Here is an 18,369-nt window from a genome sequence, read left to right on the forward strand (position 1 = left end):
CAACATGCGCCAAAGCCGGGAAAAAAAGCGAAAGGCGCCAGAGCCGCTGCTGAAGGTATGGAAAACGAGGTCTGTTTTCTAGGACTTGTCGTACTAGAAGATCCACCGTGTGCCCCACAGCCTTGATGTCATGCATATCACGAAGAACGTCTGCGGGAGTCTGCTTGGTACCCTGCTCAACATGCCAGAGAGGACCAAAGATGGGCCGAAAGCAAGGGCAGACTTGAAATCAATGGGCATCAGGGAGGAGCTTCACGCTAATGATGATGAGGCGAAGCAGGACACGGAAAGTCGCGCAAAGGCAAAAAGGCCAAGAAAACCGGAAATGACTTCCCTCCCGCGTGCTTCACTCTAAGTCAGGAGGAGATCGATCAGTTTTTCACCTGCCTCGTAGGAGTAAAATTTCCTTACGGTTACACGGGGAAGATAAGAAGATACCTAGACTCAGCGAAGCAGAAGTTTAGCGGGATGAAGTCTCACGACTGTCACGTGCTGATGACGCAGATACTTCCAGTTGCAATCCGTGGGATCATGGACGCGCACGTCCGTGAAACGCTATTTGGCCTATGCAACTTTTTCGACGTCATCTCTCGGAAGTTGGTTGGCGTGAGGCAACTCAGAAGGCTACAGGAAGAGATCGTGGTGATACTATGCGAGCTTGAGATGTACTTCCCGCCCGCATTCTTCGACGTTATGGTGCATCTGCTGGTCCATATCGTGGAGGATATCATCCAACTCGGGCCGACGTTCCTGCACATCATGATGCTGTTCGAAAGGATGAATGGTGTCATCAAAGGATATGTTCACAACATGTCACGTCCAGCGGGAAGCATAGCCAGGGGCTTTCTGACCGAAGAGTGCATCTCCTACTGCACGAATTATCTAGGCATCAAGAACCCCGTTGGTCTACCCGTCAATAGGCACCTCGGCAGGCTCACTGGATGGGGTCACCGTGAGGGTCGCCGCGAAATGCATGTCGACTTCGAGGGTCAACTCGCCGACTTTGAAAGAGCAAACCTAGTCGCGCTACAACACATAGACGTGGTCGATCCTTGGGTGGTAGAGCACAAAACCTTTATTGAGAAGACGTACAATGACCGAGGCCAATAGAGGACGGACGGAGTTATAATCAAAGAGCACAACTCATGTTTCACGCGTTGGTTCAAGCAGAAGCTTCTGCCATACCCTTTACATGAGGATTCTTCCGCGAAAGAACAACTCATATTCGCCTTGTCATAGGGCGCCGAGCACAACCCGATGATGTATGAGGTGTACGATATCAACGGCTACACATTCTACACCGAGGGAAAGGACATGAAGAGCGATGGTTATCAGAACTCCGGGGTAACGATGGAATCCTACACCGGTAACGACAAGGACAAATACTACGGAAGGGTCGAGGAGATCTGGGAGCTGAGCTACGCTGGAGAGAAGGTCCCGATGTTCCATGTCAGATGGGCCAAGAGCGTCATAAAAGAAGACCGGTATTTCACCACCATGGTTATACCCGAAGCCAAATCCAAGACCGCGGCCGCAAACGTCACCGTGAAAAATGAGCCATGGGTACTGGCTTCCCAAGTGGACCAATGCTTCTTCATTACCGTCCCGTCAAAGGCCAGTCGTGTTGTCGTGAGGAGAGGTAAAAGGAAGATCATCAGAATGGATGGAGTTGCCAATGAGCAAGACTTCGACAAGTACGGCGACCCGAAGATGGAACATGACGACGACGATGAAGTAGCAGCATACACCACAAGAAGAAGCAGGACCACCATATCTAAAGGACGTCCGTTCAAGAGAAAAACTCCTATTTACGAAAAATAAGGGCAAGAAGATTGTGAACAGATAGCTAGCTAAGATTGATTGTATTTAAATTGTAGCCTTCATTTCTCGATTGTATTTCGACATATTGAAATGATATTTCTTCTGTTCTAGTGTCCTCATGAATATTTATTTATGTTTAATATGGTATTGAATTCCTAATCACAAAAAGTATTGAATTTGTTAATATTTTCTGAACTCATGAATATTTTTAAATTTCATGGGCACTTTTTGAATTCATGAATATTTTTTCAAATTTGATGATATTTTTTTTCATATTCAATATGAAAAAATATTGAATATTCATTAGGACACTCGATCTCGATCCCCCTCCATCTCGATCGCTATCCCCCCTCGCCAGATCCCCCTCGCCACCGAGCACCCCCCGCACCCTCCCCCGCTCCACCGCCGTCGACGACCCCCCGCACCCTCCCCCTCTCCACCACCGCCGCCGACCCCCCGCACCCTCCCCCGCTACACCGCCGCCGCCGACCCCCCGCACCCTCCCCCGCTCCACCGCCGCAGATGACCCCCCGCACCCTCCCCTGTCTCCTCGCTCGGTTCCCCGAATGGAATCGGCCGAGCGCACCACCCACCCCTCCCTCCACCCCCGAGCGAGACCTAAGGTTCAAGACGCCGCTGCCGGCCCTCCGCTAGGCAATAAAAAATCCTAAAAAAATACTAATGGCGCACCGCTAGGGGGTGCGCCATTGCTATCCAAAAAAAGATTACTAATGGCGCACCGCTAGGGGGTGCGCCATTGCTATACAAAAAAAAGATTACTAATGGGGCACCTCTGGGTGGTGCGCCATTGCTATCCAATTTTTTTTCTAATGGCGCACCGCTAGGGGGTGCGCCATTGCTAAGCCTCCCCCCACTAAAATCCCCAATCCCCTTTATTCCCCAGCCCAATCGATCGCATCTCTCTCAGCCCCCCACCCACTACGCCGACCCACTGCGCCGCCGCCGCCGCTGCCCCGACCCACTGCGCCGCAGCCGCCCACGCGCCCCCGTGCTCGCTGTCCCCGGCCGTGCTCGCTGCCCCCGCCGCACCCGACCACCACCGCCCATGCGCCCTCGTGCTCGCCGTCCCCGGCCGTGCTCGCTGCCCCCGCTGCACGACACGGAGTTCTTCAGGTGGGTCGACCGCTTGCGTCACCAGATCATGTGGAGATTTGTCCCGTGCAGAGGCTGCTCCTACCGAGCGCGGCTGCCTGCGGCGTCGGCGGCGCCTCTTCCACCATCGGTGCTGCAACGGCTTCCTCCGCGGTCTCGATGGCGGCGGTGGCGGTGGTTGTTGCGTCGATGGTGGGGGCGGCGGACGTGGACGGGGCGGGAGTGGGAGCATGGGGGCTGCTGGAGAGGAGCAGCGGAGGGGATGCTAGCAGATTGGATCGAGACGGTGAAAGGAAGGAGATGGCGCAAGATTGGACCGGGGCGACGCCAGATGAGATAATGGGGATTAGGGTGGAACTATGGGTAGTTAACTGGGCTTCGTTGAGAAAGTTTTGCCATCGAGCCTAATTAACTTAAAATTTTAATTCTTGGCGCGCAGGGGAGAAGAAATTATATGCTTAAACTAGAAAAAATTGTGGGTTTGACACGCTCACGTAAAAAAAGTGTTTTTTATAGGGGTAAAAAATGAGGGTTGGTCACGTACGATGAATGTCTATAATTTGAGCAGAAAAATTAGAAAGGCACATACCATGTTTGTGTATATTCTGCTAATAAAAAAAATAAAAAGGCACCAGGGGATCTTTCTTTTCGGAAAAACATACCATATACGCGTTTAATCTGATCAAAAAATTATGGAACATTGAAAAAAAAAGTCTGGTCTACATGTGGGTTAGACATAAATACAAATGTTTGCCGTGCAAGAATAGGGAAAAATACCAACAGATCAAAATGTTCACCTCGGAAATATTCCTACCGTAGGTCGTGTAGTACAATGTGGGAGGGAGTACTTTTTTCTGTTAGGAAAACAACTGTTGCACTATACTGACATACCCATCAGCTCACCAGCTCAACCAATGAGCATTTTTTTCGGCCACTACTTATTTATATTAGACTCAGAAAATATTTACATTGCTCAATACGCCGTAAAGAAATTCTCATGGGTCCTACATGTGGACCCCATAGAGAAACACTGAAGCATAGGTCCCGTAGAAAAATCCTCCTACCAAATCATTCCCAACCAATCTCGTATTTACCTTTTTGAGATGGGGCGAAACAACTGCAATGTCACCCCTCAAAAAAAAGAAACAACAACAACGTCATATTCATCAGCTCACGATCCTACTAATGAACTTTTTTCTGGCCACCACATATTTATATTAGGTTGAAAAAAATAATGGCATCACACAATAACCTATGAAGAAATTATGGCGTATTCAACTACCAAAATTGACACATGGGTCCCATAAAAAAACACGACGTGTTGGTCCTACCACTCAATAACCAGTGAAGCAGATATGGCAGGTCCCGCTACTAGTAGTTACATTTGTAAGTCGGTGACTATAGCAAGTTCGTCATGAAAATTACCAAAACGTCATAGAAATTGGTAGCTAGGTGGTGCTCAGCGTTCGAGTCGATTCAATGACATTAATCGTCACTGATTTACAAAAATCAGTGACACGGCCTCTAGACCGTCACACATTAGGTACATATGTGACCTTGTCAACCACCGTCATGAGGATTTTCGTCACAGTATCTCAATTTTGTTGTAGTGGTTAAACAATGGCACAATTCAACTAAAAGCCGAGACATCTCATCGCGATAAGCTACTGATATGGGCGCGTGCACTGTTAGTGTCCAAAGATGATAGAAACATCTTGGCACGTGCTGGAATTATATGCGGCATCCTGGGATCGCTGTATAAGATCCCATTAAAATGGTCGTTGATACAAGCTTTTTTATCCTTCTGAAACTCAGAAGGTCACACCTTGGTGACAACCCAGCCAGAAACGGGATTTCCCCTTTTAGCGCTACAGGATTCTATGGGGATCCCATATCAGGACGTGTGTATGATGAATACGTCCCAGATTCTTGTTTTCAAGATGAGGTGGCAGCTACACTATTTTTTGCATATACAACAATGCGCAAAAGCAAGATTGATAGTGATAGTGGGGAAGATGGCCTTGTTAACCTGAATGGGTTGATTACTTTTTGATGGATACGGTAGAATTGGATAACAGCCCCCTAAATTCCTCTGCCTCCAAATTTCTATGCTGATGTTGATGACCCACTTCTTGAAAGGTTAAATTTCAGAATGAGTGATGACAGTGGAAATTCCAGGCCTTTTGGTGTGTACTTTTCAAACCAAGTGACGCGGTTCAATGGCATTTGTTTAAGGGCACATCTTCATCCGCTTTCATAGCTGCTTGGTTGTGTTCTTATTGTGGGAACGGTAAGAACACAACCAAGCAGCTACGAAAGCAGCACGAAGATGTGCCCTTGAACAATAGAGCTAAAAGGGGAAATCCCATGCATCTCTCCCTGGGTTGTCACCAAGGTGTGACCTTCTGAGTTTAAGAAGGATAAAAAAGTTTGTATCAACGACCATTTTAATGGGATCTCATGCAGCGAGCCCAGGATGTCGCGTATAATTCCATCACGTGTCAAGATGTTTCTATCATCTTTGGACACTAACAGTGCACATGCCCATATCAGTAGGCTTATCACAATGAGATGTTTCGGCCTTCAGCTGAATTGTGCCATTGTTTAACCATGCTTTCTGTGGATTTATAATGAATGCTTCAGCTAATGTAGATGTGGGATAGCCAAGTGCGCCATCTGCACTAAATAATACCTCCTGAACTGTGGGCTCCAAGGACACTAGTATCGAGTATTCCTTAGACGGTGTGATCTCAGCATCAAGATTATCCATGGTAGCCACACGACGGCAATAGGAGGAGTAGGAACCAAGCAGGTTGACTCTGAAGGTGCACTTGCTGTTACTAATACTATTGGGCTTCTTTCCAAGTCCATGTGTGTAAGGCATGATGTGATGCACTCTTCCACACTATCCACCAAAAACTGAGAACGCCGTGAGGACGCCTTTGACGGCCCTCAATGGTTTATCATGCTGCGGCTCAAACTTTGCATGCCAATTTAAGAGTGAGTCATCAGCCCCATCTTGACCACTAGTATCCATTATTGGAGCTGGGGGCAGCACCTCGGTAGCCTTGGCAGTCGTTGCATCTTCCTGTAAGAAAGAGACGAACCAACATACATGAAAGACATGTTCACAACATGTAAAAAGAACATAATTCATTATTCAGTGAGAACAATAATGTACATAGAAATGTCAGGCTATCACTTTTAGTCAAGACTCGGGGAAATTCGGATTTGCTAAAAGAAAGAAAACATCTCAGGAATTGCTTTTCAAATCTGAAGCTACATATTCATGAAATAGTTGTTGCTTGCCAAGATGAAAATTTATTCACTAGTGTCAAAGGATACAGGGCTAAAGGCCTCATTTTGGGCTTATGCTCTCAACAACTTCTTTGGACTGAACAAAATATAAGCTATCATGGATGTTGGCACATATGAGGAGCTCACGAGGCAACACCCACTATTTATGCCTAGCTCATAACTTGGATTATTAGTGCTAAATTATACAGGACAAAGTGTCTCCTTGTGTGGAGTATGTTTTTGCTGGTCAGGTACCCTGAAACCATTTCAAACATTTTGAATATACAAGTTCTGCTAAGAGAGAACACACTTCTAGTTCAGATTTAAGGAAAGTGGTAAGTTATCAGTTGCAGACTGCGCCTACTATTATAGCTGGGCATTTTAACTCTGCCCGACACCAGCTTCAGGTCGTCACCGACTGAATGTCCGCATACTTTTCCGTACGGCTGACGACGCCGTGGCACGCATACTTGTACCCATCACTGCAATATAGCTGACGACACACTCAATTAGGTCACTGTCGTGCTGAAGGGCGCCAGAGCAATTAAGCAGCCATTGCATAAAAATTAATCCCGAGCCGAAACGTACCATAAAGGCCTTCCTCTTGACTAAACTAGGCTTCGCGGCGCGCCACGCCACTGCCATGCCATGATGCTGCCGCGCCTCGGCCTCGCGTCCACCGCCGTGCCACGCCGCTGCCACACCTTGGTCTCACGTACGGCCCTGCCCCACGAACCTGTGTGCCAAAGGCGTCGCGGCTATCTCGTCCATTGCGGTTCGGCTGCTAACGGCATGTACAATGGTTGATAAGATAGTCTTATCTTAAGTTTTGCATGTAATTAGAGATGACAAAAAAACATGTCTATAATGGGTCATCTCTTAGCCTTATCTTCAATAATTAGTTGTTCCTAAAAACATGTTGAGACAAATTCTGCTAAGAGATCATCTCTTGTCGTCTTTTAAATAAGATAAGACAAGTCTTCTCTTATGATTTATCTCTCTTTCACCTCATCATTTATCCTACGTGGCAGTCTTAAGATAGAACCATTGTACATGCCCTAAAAGCATGGGACTGAGAGTGGCGCACGCCGAGTCCCGAGAATGTTGAGCATTGTCCGCTGTGGCGGCCAGCGACCCAGTGCGGCCCATGAATCCTCAGGCGTGTGTTAGTTTTTTTAGACAAGGGCGTGTGTTAGTTTTTTTGAGAATTAGGGCGTGTGTTAGTTGGAAAGGGGAATTTTGTTTATGAAAGTTCCTATGTCGTTTGACCAGGGTAAGCGAAGCAGCAGGATTGGGCCCTGAGTCTAAACTTAGACTATTGGCCTGAGTTGGATGAAAAGATTACGGCTGGCCAAACGGCCCATGACGCATACTGATTGATCTGAGTACTATTATCTGTTGCTTAAAACAAAAAGGTACCAGTACTAGTACGCTTTCCTCAAAAAAAAAAAACCCAGTACTAGTACGCATATATGCTAAACTCTACCAATCTGTGAAGGGTACATGAGTTGCAATAAGGATATTTTGATCAAAAATCCTGCATCAATATAGCAGAAGTACCAATGATTTACCTGAGAGCAGACATGTTTCTTGCTTTTGGAGACGCGACCAATGGATAGATCTGACGGGCCGCTAGATGCCTTACGTTTTTCTTCCTCTCGTTTATTACGATCAGATAAGTTGCGCTCGCATAGAGGCTCGTCTCGGTAACCAACATCTTTTTTATAATGCTCTTCTTCATGGCTACGGTTTTCATGATACTGATGCCTGGTCGGGCGCCTATCCCGTGGATCCTCAATCTCTTCAAAGTCTGGGTCAAAAGAAAGTGATGCATCACAGAAGTTCATGTAACCGCCCGATCTCCATAGCCACCTCGGTCAGCGTAACCGCCCCGATCCGCATAGCCATCTCGATTGGCGTAACCGCCCTTATACACGTAGCCACCTCGGTCGGCGTAGCCGCCCCGATGCCCCCCTCCTCGAGGTGGTGCAGCGCACCTTTGGTTGAAACCACCCCGCGTGTCAGATCCGCGAGGATATCAAGACACCATCAGCTGTTCCTAAAGCAAAAAGAGCAAAACCATATGAGTACTACTGAAAGGTGCACAAGATCGAATGCCCTAAAAAGGAATTTATTATGGGCCGAATGAATAGCATAGCAAAACAACACAGCGTGGTAGAGTATCCATCTTGTATTTAGGATCGCAATGAAACAGAGCCGAATGAATTGAACCCTAATAGTATTGCATGAAACTGCATTGAATTGAACCCTAATACGGGGCACGACAGCATAAACAGTAGGGCGTCCCATCAGTCAGACTAACACACATCGAAGGATAGCTAACCCTAGCATCTATCAGGCACCAAGGGATTATGAGGACACTAGGAAATCGGAATCAGGGGATCTGATGGCACGAGGAGGGGTGCCGAGGAGCGCTTGCCGCAGGCGCGGGGAGGGAGGAGGCGGTGGTAGCAGCCCCTAAAGCTAAGGTACCCCTCCGGCACGAAACCCCAAGCGCGCGGGCAGATCGGGGCAGGAAAATCGCAAAGGGGATCAGGACGGGAGACGGGGACGGACCCGAGCCTTGTCGGCGAGGCGGAGCGCGAGCCTGGAGATGGGGAGCGGCGCGTCGTATATGAAGGCGTGGTTGATGCACTCGTTGCGGAGGAAGCGGGAGAGGACACGGCCGTCGGCGGTGAGGCCGGCGAGCGCGACCCCGGCGTGGTCAGCGACGCGGAAGACCTTGCGCTGGTGCGAGGAGAGCTCGTTGGCGGACTTGTTGGCGGTGGCGAGGTCGAGGACACGGATCAGGTCGACGATGGCGGCGTGGATCTGGGCGCTCGACCGAACTCCTTGCCGGCTTTCCCTCGCTTCCGTTCCCTTGCTTCCCTTCCCTTGGGAGAGGAAGGAGAAGGTGGGGGCGGCGGCGCGGGGGGAGGGGAAGGGTGAGATGGCCGACGGCAAGGCTCGGGGTGGATCGGCGATGTGGGAGACAAGGGGAGAGATCGGGGTGGCGGCGGCGATGTGGGAGACGAGGGGAGGGTCGGGGTGGGTGGCAGATCTGGAGCCCTAGGGTTCCTGGGGTGAGAAGTTGAGGGAGTTTTTTTTGAGACAAAGAGGGGGGTGAGGGATAAAGGGCTGCCGTCGGATCCGAGAGCATCCGACGGTGTGTGAGCACGATCCGCGTGACATGCCCATGGGCCAATCAGAACCCAGTACACGTTATGACCTTCTAAATTGATCGTAATCGACTAAAAATAAGGTGTTGAACCATATTTTTTTTTCAAAAAAGGTGTTAAATCATATAAACAGTTTTATGATATGAGAAATTCAAAAAGAAACATTTTCATTGTGCACAAGGGTGCATATTGGAATGACAAACAATGTTGCCTAAGGAAGTTTTCTTTTTCTTTGGACGAAAGAACCATTTTCCATTTTTTGAGTGCCCAAAAGGAGGGTTTTTTGTGAAGGACCTCCCAAATAATTGTTGGAAAATTGGACCAAATCATTTTTCTAAAATACTAGGTCATATTTAATGCACAATTGACAAAATGGTTGGGTGTAAAAAGTTTTTATCCACCTATGGTGAAAAAGACAAATTCCCGCTGATTCAGCTGGAAGCGGGTCAAATTTGAACTGTAGCTGCCTCGTAGTTTGTTCTTTATTTTTTTCCAAAAATCATTTCTAGGTACATAAGTATCTATTTAATCAGAGAAACACAAAAAAAAATCCAAGATTCAACCACTAGCTAGGAACGGTCATTCCCGCCGTTTTGACCGCATTTTGAAACGGGCATAAAAAGTTCAAAAAAAATCAAAAAAATTGGGAAACCTTCGCATTGTGTCATTATATGTGGCCAAGTTCCCAGGAAAAATAATAAACTTGTAATACGACAATCATTTTTAAAAAGGGTTCTCAGAAACGAGCAATCACGTATGGAGATCAATGGCTTTCAAGCCAAATGATCAATCTTATGGCCACATTCATGGCATTGTTTGTACAAATGATCTCATATTGTGCACAAGGGTGCATATTGGAATGGCAAACAATGTTGCCTAAGGAAGTTTTCTTTTTCTTTGGACGAAAGAACCATTTTCCATTTTTTGAGTGCCCAAAAGATGGTTTTTTGTGAAGGACCTCCCAAATAATTGTTGCAAAATTGGACCAAATATTTTTTATAAAATACTAGGCCATATTTAATATACAATTGACCAAATGGTTGGGTGTAAAAAGTTTTTATCCACCTCTGGTGAAAAAGACAAATTCTCGCTGATTCAGTTGGAAGCGGGTCAAATTTGAACTGTAGCTGCCTCATAGTTTGCTCTTTATTTTTTCCAAAAATCATTTATAGGTACATAAGTATCTATTTATTCAGAGAAACACCAAAAAAATTCCAAGATATAACCACTAGCTAGGAACGGTCATTCCCGCCGTTTTGACCACATTTTGAAATAGGCATAAAAAATTCAAAAAAAAATCCAAAAATTGGGAAACCTTCGCATTGTGTCATTATATGTGGCCAAGTTCCCAGGAAAAATAATAAACTTGTAATACGACAATTATTTTAAAAAAGTGTTCTCAGAAACGAGCAATCACGTGTGGAGATCAATGGCTTTCAAGCCAAATGATCAATCTTATGGCTAAATTCATGGCATAGTTTGTTCAAATGATCTCATATTATGCACAAGGGTGCATATTGGAATGGCAAACAATGTTTCCTAAGGAAGTTTTCTTTTTCTTTGGACGAAAGAACCATTTTCTATTTTTCGAGTGCCCAAAAGAGGGTTTTTTGTGAAGGACCTCCCAAATAATTGTTGCAAAATTGGACCAAATATTTTTTCTAAAATACTAGGCCATATTTAATACACAATTGACCAAATGGTTGGGTGTAAAAAGTTTTTATCCACCTCTGGTGAAAAAGACAAATTCTCGCCGATTCAGTTGGAAGCGGGTCAAATTTGAACTGTAGCTGCCTCGTAGTTTGCTCTTTATTTTTTTCCAAAAATCATTTCTAGGTACATAAGTATCTATTTATTCAGAGAAACACCAAAAAAATTCCAAGATATAACCACTAGCTAGGAACGGTCATTCCCGCCGTTTTGACCACATTTTGAAACGGGCATAAAAAATTCAAAAAAATCAAAAAATTGGGAAACCTTCGCATTGTGTCATTATATGTGGCCAAGTTCCCAGGAAAAATAATAAACTTGTAATACGGAAATTATTTTTAAAAAGTGTTCTCAGAAACGAGCAATCATGTGTGGAGATCAATGGCTTTCAGGCCAAATGATCAATCTTATGGCTACATTCATGGCATAGTTTGTTCAAATGATCTCATATTGTGCACAAGGGTGCACATTGGAATGGCAAACAATGTTGCCTAAGGAAGTTTTCTTTTTCTTTGGACGAAAGAACCATTTTCCATTTTTCGAGTGCCCCAAAGGAGGTTTTTTTGTGAAGGACCTCCCAAATAATTGTTGCAAAATTGGACCAAATCATTTTTCTAAAATACTAGGCCATATTTAATGCACAATTGACCAAATAGTTGGGTGTAAAAAGTTTTTATCCACCTCTGGTGAAAAAGACAAATTCCCGCCGATTCAGCTAGAAGCGGGTCAAATTTGAACTGTAGCTGCCTCGTAGTTTGCTCTTTATTTTTTCCAAAAATCTTTTCTACGTACATAAGTATCTATTTAATCGGAGAAACACTAAACAAATTTCAAGATTCAACCACTACCTAGGAACGGTCAAACCCGCCGTTTTGACCGCATTTTGAAACGGGCATAAAAAATTCAAAAAAAATCAAAAAATTGGAAATCCTTCGCGTTGTATCATTATATGTGACCATGTTTCCAAGAAAAATAATAAACTTGTAATACGGCAAATATTTTAAAAAAGTGTTCTCAGAAATGAGCTATCAGGCGTGAAGATTCATGGCTTTCAAGCCAAATAGTCAAATCTTAGGGCCACATTCTTGGCATAGTTTGTTCAAATGATCTCATATTGTGCACAAGGGTGCATCTTGGAATTCCAAACAATGTTGCCTAAGGGAGTTTTCATTTTCTTTGCACGGAAAATACATTTTCCATTTTCCGAGTGCCCGAAATGAGTTTTTTTTGTGAAGGACCTATCATATATTTGTTGCAAAATTGGACGAAATCAATTTTATAAAATACTAGGCCATATTTAATGCACAATTGACAAAATGGTTGGGTGTCAAAAGTTTTGATCCACCTCTGGTGAAAAAGACTAATTCCCGCCGATTCAGTTGGAAGCGGGTCAAATTTGAACTGCAGCTGCCTCATAGTTTACTATTTATTTTTTCCAAAAATCATTTATAGTTACATAAGTACCTGTTTAATCATAAATACATGGTTTGGTGGTGATACGTCGAGGTTTGGGCAGTGGCCGAGGCCCCCAACTCTAGAGCGCGTAAACTCGCATGCCCACCGCATGGTCACCGCGTGACCGTGGCATTGTCATGTGTTCTGGGAAGCCTAGGCATGTCTAGTGGGTTGGGCACTCCCTAGGTAGGTGCTAGGAAGAAAATTACAACATAAGATTCTCACGAGGAGACCGGTCGATGCTCAAACATAAATTAGCAGCCAAGTGTTTGATTAGCGGTACGGGAAATGTACATGGCTAATGGGCGTGAGTTTTGGCTGAGGATGATCAGTTACTAAGAAGACCGTCTTCACAAATTTTCAGCTCAAAAGGAGGAGCCTAGGTGGTACTTGCTTTGCAAATTACCACACTGGACAAAAATATGAATGTTGAAGCTGGGCTCAAAATAATGAATGGATTGAGCTGAAATTTGGTGGAGGATGGTTATTTGGACATAGGAAAGCATTGTAGAAAATTGATATCATTTTGACATGCCAAAGTAGTACTTCCTTCACAGTGCTCTTCTATGGACAAAAACTTGGGAAAACTAGTGAGAGAGATTGGTTGAATGAAATGAGCTAAAAATTGGTGTAGGTAAGTTACATGGGTATGGTCATGCGCTGGTAAATTTTCAGATCATTTGGGTAAGCCTAGCTAGTACTTACTTCACAAAGCTTCTCTCGAGGTAGAAACTTTGGAAATTTCCTGAGAAAGATTTGCTAGGAAAATTGAGCTGAATATTATCATGTGGCAATGATTTGGGTATGGAAGAGTGCCCGAAAAGTTTGAGGGTAATAGGAGGGTCTATATAACACTTGCTTTGCAACGTGCCAATTTGGTCATAAAATATAAATTGAACCTGGGCTCACATAGATAATTTGACTGAGCTGCAATTTGGAGGAGGGTGATAATTTGGGCATATGAAGGAACTGTATAAATTTCATGTCATTTAGAGATATAAAAAAGGTACTTCCTTCACAATGCTTCTAGGTGGACAAAAACTTTGGAAATTTGCCGAGGAAGATTTGCTAGGCAAATGGAGCTGAATTTTGTCATGCGGTAATGATTTGGATAGGAAAGAGTGCCCAAAAATTCCGAGGGCAATCAAGAATATATAAATAGCACTTCCTTCATAAAGTGTTGTTGTGAACATAATAGGAAAATGAATATTGTTGAATTAGTTTTGAACTAGGCAAGGAAGGATTTTTACATATTTGATGAAGATATGCCCCAAAGAATTTATGAGATTTTTTGGGGAATTTTGGGAATGATAGAAATATAGGTTGCTTCACAACCTAGGGCAGAAACTGTCACATGGACATGACACATAGGCAAAACTGATGAGATGGCGCCTAGTCATCACAACCCACCACAATCTACAAGGCTATGACCATCCATATTGGTCATTAACAACTAGAAATAAGGCAGCGGACTAGCACTGTTTGCTTTGTGACAATTTCGTGTGAGGAAATTACGACCTTTCTCACCAAAATGGTCGCAATGGTTTAGGGTTTGGAGCCCCCTGAACAGCTTTTGACCAATTGGTCTAAAATGGTCATAAATTTATGACCAATTCTTCGAGGTCACTGACAGAAGGTCATAAGTTAACATATTTCTTGTAGTGTATTTTCATTTTTATAGTACATATATTGAATTGTACATGTTTAATCTTTGAATTATGAACGTAGGAAATGTCGTCATCGGACGACGAAAGTCTCCCGGGGGAGTGCCGCTGGTGCAACAACGACGAGGTCTGTGCGACAGGCCTCACCTGGACGAAGATCGGCGCTTCAGCATTAAGCTCCAGGAGACCTTCGATGTTGAAACGGTACGCAACGACGAAAAGTGTTTTTTTCGTAATTAAGCATGACTTCAACTATTTCGGCGTGTAATTTTCATCTTTTACAATTCGAGTAGCTTATCCCATGCCATGCAAGACGCTATGTCTTGGAGAGGATGGATTTAGAAGACCATGAAAATTTCGAAACAAAGAAAATTCACCTAAGGACCCATCATGATGTGGACTTCGAAGTAAATATGTATAATTCTGAGAGCGTAACTCATTTTAGTTGCAAAAATTGGGAAGCACTTTTCAAGATGTATGGTTTTTGTGAGGGTATGCTTGTCACCATGGATCTTGGTGATCCTGACATCAACCAAGACAATATGGACATTTGGGTCCTTGTTGATACTCTTTCAATTCTACCTCTATGTGAGTTTCTCAAACATAGTTATTAACTAATTTATATTGTCCATTTCGAAAAAGTTGACAACTTATTTCCATTGACAGCTTATTTTCATTGTTCAAACAATATGCAGAACATGGTAGACAGAACCTACTACACCGATGGCTCTGAGTTAACTTATCAGGAGAAAAATCATCTGGTCGCATTTTGTACTGATCTTGAGAATTACAATATCTATAATAACTCCTCCACATTATGATCAATATGTGCCACTAGTGCACGTGTTGAACTACGGTAACATCCATAGAGATGCTATGGTAAGATTTTTTTACTATTACGACATCTGTGCATCTTTTGCATAAATTCTTTTAAAACTTAACTACATTGCTAACTACGAAGTTATTACTATGTTTTTCAACAGAAAATCCCGGATAATTGTGTGCCTCATCTGATGTATCAGAATGGTCGCCTTGATGTTCTGAACATACAGCCAGGTCATCCTACTATTCTCACCTTTCCATATCGAATTTCTAAAAGAAGTGGAGACATGAAAATCACAGAATGGAAAAAATGTATGGACAGTCGTAAGGAGGTACTTGGAAGCAAAAGAAAGCGAAGCGCAAAAATTGGAGACAGGATGATCTCCATTCTCCATGATGGAGAGTCAGGGCCTATATTGTTTTATACTATTTTACCTTAAAGAGGGTATTTAGGTCCTACCTCATAATGATCATGTGCTAAGAACAATTAAGTTGGGTTGGTTCGATGACTATGAGGATGATGATCGTATGACTTGTTATTAATAACGAGTAGAAGTTGTATGATGATGATTAGTAGGACTTGTTATTATGATGAAGCATGATGCGAGCATGAAGAATTTTTTATATATATCAGTGGGTGAAATGAACATGGATTGAATTGAAGTGAAGGCAACATGTGATGTATGTCGAAAGTAGTACTAATCCAAACTTGATCAAGTTAGGATATTAGTATTATTTTTGACATGCACCACACATATTGCCTTCACTACAATCGAAGGCAAGTTTAGGCATAGTAGTAGCGTTGGTAAACCAAGCACGGAGATAAGAGAGAACACTTCTCTCTGTTAGCTAGCTAACACCCTAAATTAACCCACCCCAAAACCACCCTCTTTAAAAAAAAACCTCAGCTCCTGCCAGCTGCTGACGCGTGGATGCCTTTTGGTCCCGGTTGGTGCTACCAACCGGGACCAAAGGCCCTCCTGCCTGGGCTCGCCGTAGCGGCCACGTGGAGGCCCATCTGTCCTGGTTGGTGTAAGAACCGGGACTAGAGGTATAGGACTTTAGTACCGACCCTTTAGTCCCGGTTCCCCAACCAGGACAAATGGGCCCTACGAACCGGGACAAATGTCCCTTTTTCTACTAGTGACTCCTGCACCTTGGCAAAGTGGGACTTCTTGCCTCCTGGCATAGCGTTTGAGATAGTCTTCACAAATGTAGATCATCTCGGATAGATGCCATCAGCTAGGTAGTACCCCTTGTTGTAGTGCCGCCCATTGACCGCGAAGTTCACCGGAGGAGAATGACCTTCAACAAGCTTGGCAAAGATAGGGGAGCACTGCAGCACGTTGATGTCATTGTGAGTTCCTGGCATACCAAAGGAGTGCCAAATCCAGAGGTCCTGTGTGGCCACCGCCTCAAGTACCACACTGCAACCGCCTTTGGCGCCTTTGTACATCCCCTGGCAAGCAAATGGGCAATTCTTCCATTTCCAGTGCATGCAGTCGATGCTTCCAAGCATCCCAGAAAATCCTCTTGCTGCATTCTATGCTAGGATCCGAGCAGTGTCTTCCGCATTGGGTGTTCGCAAGTATTGCGGTCCAAACACTGCCACCACTGCCCGATAAAACTTGTAGAAACACTTAGTGGTCGTGGACTTGGCCATGCGACCTCGCCGCGGCTTTTCATTGCTCGCCAGCAGGCCGGCGAGGGCGGCGAGGACCATGAGATGTTCCTCTTCCTAAACGTCGGCCTCGACTTCCTCCTCCAGCAGCGCGGCGAGCGCCTCCTCGTTGTCTGAATCCATTGCTGAGGCAGGCAACTCGCCGAACACCTTGCGGGCGCGGTGGGCGCGCACCCGCCGCTACACTGCCCCTTCGCGTCTGGAACACAGGAAAAATCGGCCAGCCGGTGGTGGAGAGGCTGCCTCGGTGAAACCTTTACTCTTTTTCTGGCAGGGAATGAGCTATCTAGCGGTGGTGGGCTGTGGGCGGCGCCGGGATCATCCGGTTGGCGGCCAAGCGCGCGGGGGGTGGGAGGCGAATCTGGACGATAGGCTTAACTTTTTGCCTGACGGGGTGGGCCAGACGTCCTTTTCCCTTGCGCCGGAGCCCACGAGTGCCCCCCAGTGCGTCGCGTTCGGCCTGCGATGGCCGGGTCCAAAAAGGGCCGAGCCAGCGGATTTCGGCTTCCTAGAGGCGCGACTGGGGCGTTTTTCGGTGCCGGCGCGAAAAAAATCACCTGAGGGGGCCCTGTTGGGGGCGCGGCTGGAGACGCTCTTAGAGTCATGGCCGAACAGGAGCCCAATCCTGTCGCTTCCCTTACCCTGGTCAAAGAACATCATTGAACAAAATTACCCTTTCCAATTAACACACGCCTTTGTCTAAAAAAACTAACACACGCATGAGGTTTCATAGGCGGCGTTGGGTGTTGGGTCGTCGGCCGCCGCAGCGGATGATGCTCGACATCCTGGGGATTCGGCGTGCGCCACACTTAGTCCCATGCTCTTAGCAGCCGAACCGCAATGGACAAGGCAGCCACGATGCCTTTCGTACATAGGTTCATGGGGCAGGGGCGGACGCGAGGCCGAGGCGCGACAGCAGCGTGGCACAACGGCGGACGCGAGGCCGAGGTGCGGCAGCGTCATGGCATGGCAGCGGCGTGGCGCGCCGGCCTTTAGTATCTGGGGCGGAGCTTAGTTTAGTCAAGCGGAAGGCCCCTATGGTACGTTCGGCCCGGAATTAATTTTTATGCAACGGCTGCTTAATTGATTTGGCGCCCTTCAGCACGATAGTGACCTAATTGGGTGCGTCGTCAGCTATATTGCAGTGACGGGTACAAGTATGCGTGCCATGGCGTCGTCAGCCGTACGGAGAAGTATGCTGGCACTCGGTCGGTGACGAACTGAAGCTGGTGGCGGGAAGAGTTAAAATGTCCAGCTATAATAGTAGGCACAGTCTGCAACTGATAACTGTACGACTTTCCTTTAATCTAAACTAGAAGCGCGTTCTCTTAGCAGAACTTTTATATTCAGAATGTTTGAAATGGGTTCAGGTACCTGACCAGCGAAAACATACTCCACACAAGGAGACACTCTGTCCTGTATAATTCCAAGTTATGAGCTAGGCATAAATAGTGGGTGTTGCCTCGTGAGCTCCTCATATGTGCCAACATCCATGATAGCCTATATTTTCTTGAGTCCAAAGAAGTTGTTCAGAGCATAAACCCAAAATAAGGCCTTTACCCATGTATCCTTTGGCACTAGTGAATAAATTTTCATCCAGGCAAGCAACAACTATTTCACGAATATG

At 45.5% G+C, this 18,369-nt stretch overlaps 1 protein-coding gene across 1 annotated transcript in view; it reads left to right on the forward strand.

The window, feature by feature from the left end:
• The window catches only part of LOC147978316 (uncharacterized), a 44,841-nt gene extending 29,340 nt beyond the window's left edge, over positions 1-15,501 (forward strand). Inside the window, exon 4 of the mRNA XM_087516565.1 lies at positions 15,223-15,501. Coding sequence (XP_087372691.1) covers positions 15,223-15,501 — 279 coding nt within the window. The remainder of the gene's footprint in view (positions 1-15,222) is intronic.
• The last annotated feature ends 2,868 nt before the right edge of the window (positions 15,502-18,369 follow it).

Source organism: Triticum urartu, chromosome 3A (genome assembly GCF_056163025.1).
Source record: "Triticum urartu cultivar PI428250 chromosome 3A, HENAU_Tu73, whole genome shotgun sequence".
In the NCBI taxonomy this organism is placed as follows: domain Eukaryota; kingdom Viridiplantae; phylum Streptophyta; class Magnoliopsida; order Poales; family Poaceae; genus Triticum; species Triticum urartu.